General features: G+C 65.0%; 1 protein-coding gene across 2 annotated transcripts in view; it reads left to right on the top strand.

The window, feature by feature from the left end:
- Window positions 1-3,017, top strand: part of RNF26 (ring finger protein 26) — a 3,606-nt gene extending 589 nt beyond the window's left edge. Inside the window, exon 2 of one of the 2 annotated variants that reach the window (XM_019510247.1) lies at window positions 201-3,017. In XM_019510247.1, coding sequence (XP_019365792.1) covers window positions 229-1,689 — 1,461 coding nt within the window. In that variant the 5' untranslated portion in view covers window positions 201-228 and the 3' untranslated portion in view covers window positions 1,690-3,017. Of the gene's footprint in view, window positions 1-199 lie in introns of both variants that reach the window. The other variant, XM_019510238.1, reaches the window with a different exon arrangement.
- Window positions 3,018-4,526: the final 1,509 nt, after the last annotated feature.

Genomic DNA, 4,526 nt, shown 5'->3' with positions numbered 1-4,526 from the left:
ACCCCCCCCACCTGCAGATGCTGAAGGACCCTTTAGCTGGGACTCCCCATCTGTCCTGGGACCCCAGTGCCACCCCTTCAGGGCCCAGCTGTGCAGCGCTTGGGCCCCCGGCACGGGGAGGAGCCCCCCATGGAGGGAGCAGCCGGGGGTCACCCTGGTGCCCCTTCCCCACACTCGCTGACCCCCGCTCTCGCCCCCAGGCCTGCTCGGGTCCCGGCCGGCCCTGCCATGGAGCTGCTGTTCCTGATCCTGCGCAGCGTGGGCCTGGTGCTGCACGTGGTGGGCTTCGTGCTGGATGTGAACTTCTTCCTGGTGTCCACGCTGGTGTCGGTGCTGCTGTGGCTGGTGGCCTTCGTGTGCAGCCTGCCGCAGGCGCTGGCGGCCGCGGCGCTGCAGTGCTGGGACGGGGCCCTCTTCTCGCTGCTCTACCTGGCGGAGGTGGTCTGCTGCCTGGTGCTGGGCTCCCTGCAGGCCCTGGCCGGGCTGCTGCGGGGCTTCACCGCCAGCCTGGAGAGCCTCAAGGTGGCCGGGCACCTGGCCTCGCACCTGGTGCTGCGGGGCCGGGAGGCGGTGCACCGCGGGCTCTGGCACCTGCTGGGCTCGGGCCAGGCGCTGCTGCGGCAGGCGTGTGAGGTGTGCACCATCGCCATGAGCCTCCTGGCCTACCTGGTGAACAGCGTCATCAACATGTGCCTCATCGGCACCCAGAACCTGTTCGCCCTGGCGCTGGCGCTCTGGGACTCCATTGTCAGCCCTTTCCTGCGCGTCACGGACCTGCTGGCTGCCTTCTTGGCGCACGTGTCCAGCAGCGCCGTGGCTGTGGCCATCCTTCTGTGGTCGCCCTGCCAGCTAGCCTTCGAGCTGCTGGCGTCTGCCGCCAAGCTCCTGCTCAGCGCTTTCATCCTCAACGTCTACGGCCTTGTCTTGCTGGGGCTGGTTCTGGCGTTCAGCGCCCTGGTCCTCAATCCTGAGCTGGTGTGGACGCTGGCGATGCAGGCCTCGGGCTACCTGAACACCTTCCCCTCCTACCACCGCCTGCGCCGGGACATGTGCCGCCTCTACCAGGTCGTGCTCCTCACACTGGGCATGGTCATGAGCTCCCAGGCTTGGCGCAGGCTGGCTGATTGGAGCCTCCAAGTGGCCAACTGGAGCGGAGGAGTCCGAGCAGTGAACCCGCAGGTCCCTCCAGGGCTGCTGGGCCCAGCCATGGGTGCTCAAGGAAGGCAGGGGGCAGCTGCAGCCCTCCCCAGGCCGGCCCCTCCTGTCAGGCAGGGGCTACCAGGAGCCAGTCAGCAGGCAACAGGGGGTGCCCGTCAGGTCCGGCAGCCGCCAGCCAGAGCTCCTGAGGAGCAGCATGGCGTGGATGCACAGGGCAGTGTGGCAGGGCAGCACCCCACAGTCCCTGGGGAGGAACCGAGCACGTCGCGGGGAAGAGCCTCAGGGAAGGAACAACTGAATGCGGCAACGGTGGAGGATGGGGAGGACCCCTGGCTGCTCCTGAAGGAGCAGGAGGAGCGCAAGAAGTGTGTCATCTGCCAGGACCAGACCAAGACGGTGCTGCTGCTGCCCTGCCGCCACCTCTGCCTGTGCCAGGAGTGCACCGAGATCCTGCTGCAGCAGGCTGTCTACCAGCGCAACTGCCCGCTCTGCCGCCAGATGATCCTGCACACGCTTGATGTGTACCTGTGAGCCGCACGTGCTGGACCACGCCGGGCTCCCCTCTGCCAGGGCAGCTTCTGCCTCCAGCTTGGTGCCACGCTCCTGATGCTGCCTTGAGTTTTCCAAAGAACTAATGAAAAGGTCAAAGAGGGAAGAGACTGTCAGAAGCTTCTGTTCGCTCATGTCTTGTACTTGCTTCTTGCTGTCACCAGAAAGCACAGCTGCCCATCTGGGTCACAAGGCCTCAATTGCAGACCACGTGGCGTGTCCGAAGCAGGGCATGAAACATGCTCCAGTGGCTGAGAGGGGAGAAAAGGTGAAGGCAGGGCCTGTGGGGAGAAGCCAACTGCTAGGACAGGGCTGGGTCAGGATCCAACGAGCACCCGGTGCGTTCACCCTGCTCTGGGAGGGATTTTTTTTAAGCAGGCTGTGGCCCCTGAAAACCTTGGGGTCCCCCCTCTATGCTGGTGGGGGCAGAGCATGCCCTAGTTCTTGTCTTGGCCTCCCAGGGGAGTGGATGGCCTGGAGCTCACAGCAGGACAGTGAAACAGTTTCACTCCACAGCTGCCCCATTCAGGCCCCCATCAGCCACAAGTGCATTTTTCAAGCCTTGATCCCACCTGGCTTGCGTTCCCCACTGCCAGAGACACGTTGCGGGGATGTGTCCCGTGGGGGCCGAGACCTGCCCTTCAGAAAGCGGTTCCTCATTTTTGGATCCTGACACTTCAGTGGGGAAGGGGGTGGGGGCCTGGTTTCTTCCCATCCCTGTTCAAAACAGGGAGAAAAATAGTCTGAGATGGTTCTTCCCCACGTCACCGGATGCCTCCTTCCCTGGCGGTGGAAAACACAAGCTCTTCCCAGTCTGACTTGTGGCAGGGTTACCAGGATTTCCGTGGCCGCGCTGGCGTGTCTGCTCTGCAGGTCACCGATGCAACACTATAGCACATTCCAGGCTCCTCGCACCGCTGGTGATTTCTGTGGAGGGGAAGCGGTGGGGGGAGGGGGAACAAAACGGATTCTATTTTTGTAAGACGCGATTTCTGACCCCCCCCGAGAGTGACAGCTGCCCCCTTCCCACCAGTGCAACCAGCCCCTTCTTGCTGGGACTCAGTCCACTGCTGGAAGGTGGCTTCCCACAGCCTGTGCAACCCCAAGGCAGCCCCCAAGCCGGGTCAGATGGGGCGAGCTCCGGATGCTGTGGGCAGCTCTGAGAGGCCCGTGCTTCTCCGTGTGTGAGGAAGGTGCTGTCACACCTGTGCATCGCGTGTTATGGGGCTGCCTGGGTTGTCAGCTGAGTGGGACCCTCCCCGTGCTCTGCTTTACCAACTGCCTCCAGCGTGAAACATATCCTAACCTGACCTGCTCTTGCCTTTTTCTTTGATGTGATAGTGTCTGAACCCGGGAGGTCTGGGAGGGAGGAGCGCAGGCGTCGAGAGGGCTGACAAATAGGCACTTGAACTAGAACAGCAGCTGCAGTGGGGGCATCAGTGTGCCAGGGCTGAGCACATCACCAGTGCCAGCCTCAACTGCAAGCCAGGAGCCCACGGGGCTGGGAGGGAGGGAGGGGGGATTTTTTTTTCCCCCTATCTAGCTACTAAAAAATTGATAAGTGTTCTAACCCCAAATGGAGCCCGGCAGCAGGCTGGGGGAGGGGAGCCGCCTGGGCTCGCTGACTCTGCAGATACAGAGTGCGCCAGGCAAGGCTGGGTCCCGGCTGCAGGGTGCGATGGACCCAAGCCGGACTCGCTGCTGCGGCTGGGGGAGGGCTCCCGAGCGGGTGTGGGTGCGGCCTGCGTCTTGCCCTGGCCCCACAGAGCCTGGCAGGCTGGAGCTCAGCTGCTCTAGCAGGGCAGGGCCTTGGGGAGGGAGTCCTTTTAGGACCAGCGATTCTGCTCTCCAAATTGGCGTGCCCCTGGGCATCACGCTGTGCTGGGAAGCCTCCATGACCCCCCGCCCCATCCCAGTCCCAAGGGGAGGCAGAACGGCCCCCGCCTCCCCTTCCCAGCTGCCTTGTAAAGAATCCCAGGAGCGAGGTCGCCCTCAGCCGCCCCAGGTGGGGGCCGCCGGTGGCTATTTTGGGCGCCCCCCAGAAGCCAGAGCGGCCCCCTCCCCCCAGGCCATGCTGCTGCTGTGGCTATTTTAAAGCAGCTCTTGCCTTCTAGGGTCTGGCTCGGCGCTGCTCCCACGAGCTCCCTGCAAATTAAGAGTCTCTGTTCCCGGCAGCGCTCGGTCTCCAGGCAGCTTTGCCAGCCGGGCCTGCGGGCTCTGGGCATCGCGGGCTGATGGCGCTCTGCTCCGTGCCCCCCTCGGCGCGCTCCTGAACCTCCGTCCTTCGCTTTTGTCCCTGCTGTCGCCTTTAGGTGCCCCTGCAAGCACCTGCCTACACTTAGTGGCCCCTGTGTTAAGGAGGGCCTTCAGCTGCGTCTCGTGGGCGTGGGCCCAGGCCCCCCTGCACGCCAGAGGGGCCGCGGGGTTGAGGCCCCCTCCCCACCTGCTCCAGGGCCGGAGGTCACGGGGGCGCGGGCAGTGCCCTCGGCCCCGGCCCCTTGTTTATGGGAACACGTTCACGTCCGCAGCCAGACCGGTTCCAAGCCCGTGAGTCACTGGAGAACAAGCCGCCCTGCAACCGGCAGCCGTGCTCCAGCCCGGCCCGGGGCTCCAGGTGTTTCCAAATCACTTAGCGGGCATCCTACGGGCAGGCCCGAGCCCGGGGGCCGCCCACTGGAGAAGGGCGGCGGGTCAAGCGCGCGCGGCCTCCCCCGCGCCGGGGAAGCGGTTGCCCCGGCGACTGCGGAAGGCCCCGGCGTTCCCCGTGCCAGGGCAGCACGGGGCGGGCAGACTGGCTGAGGGGACCGGCCGCGCGGGGG

The sequence above is a fragment of the Gavialis gangeticus genome, unplaced genomic scaffold (assembly GCF_001723915.1).
Source record: "Gavialis gangeticus isolate Ggan-Ray unplaced genomic scaffold, GavGan_comp1, whole genome shotgun sequence".
Taxonomy (NCBI): domain Eukaryota; kingdom Metazoa; phylum Chordata; order Crocodylia; family Gavialidae; genus Gavialis; species Gavialis gangeticus.
Note: the sequence above shows the minus strand (reverse complement) of the source record. Positions and strands in the feature narration are given on the sequence as shown.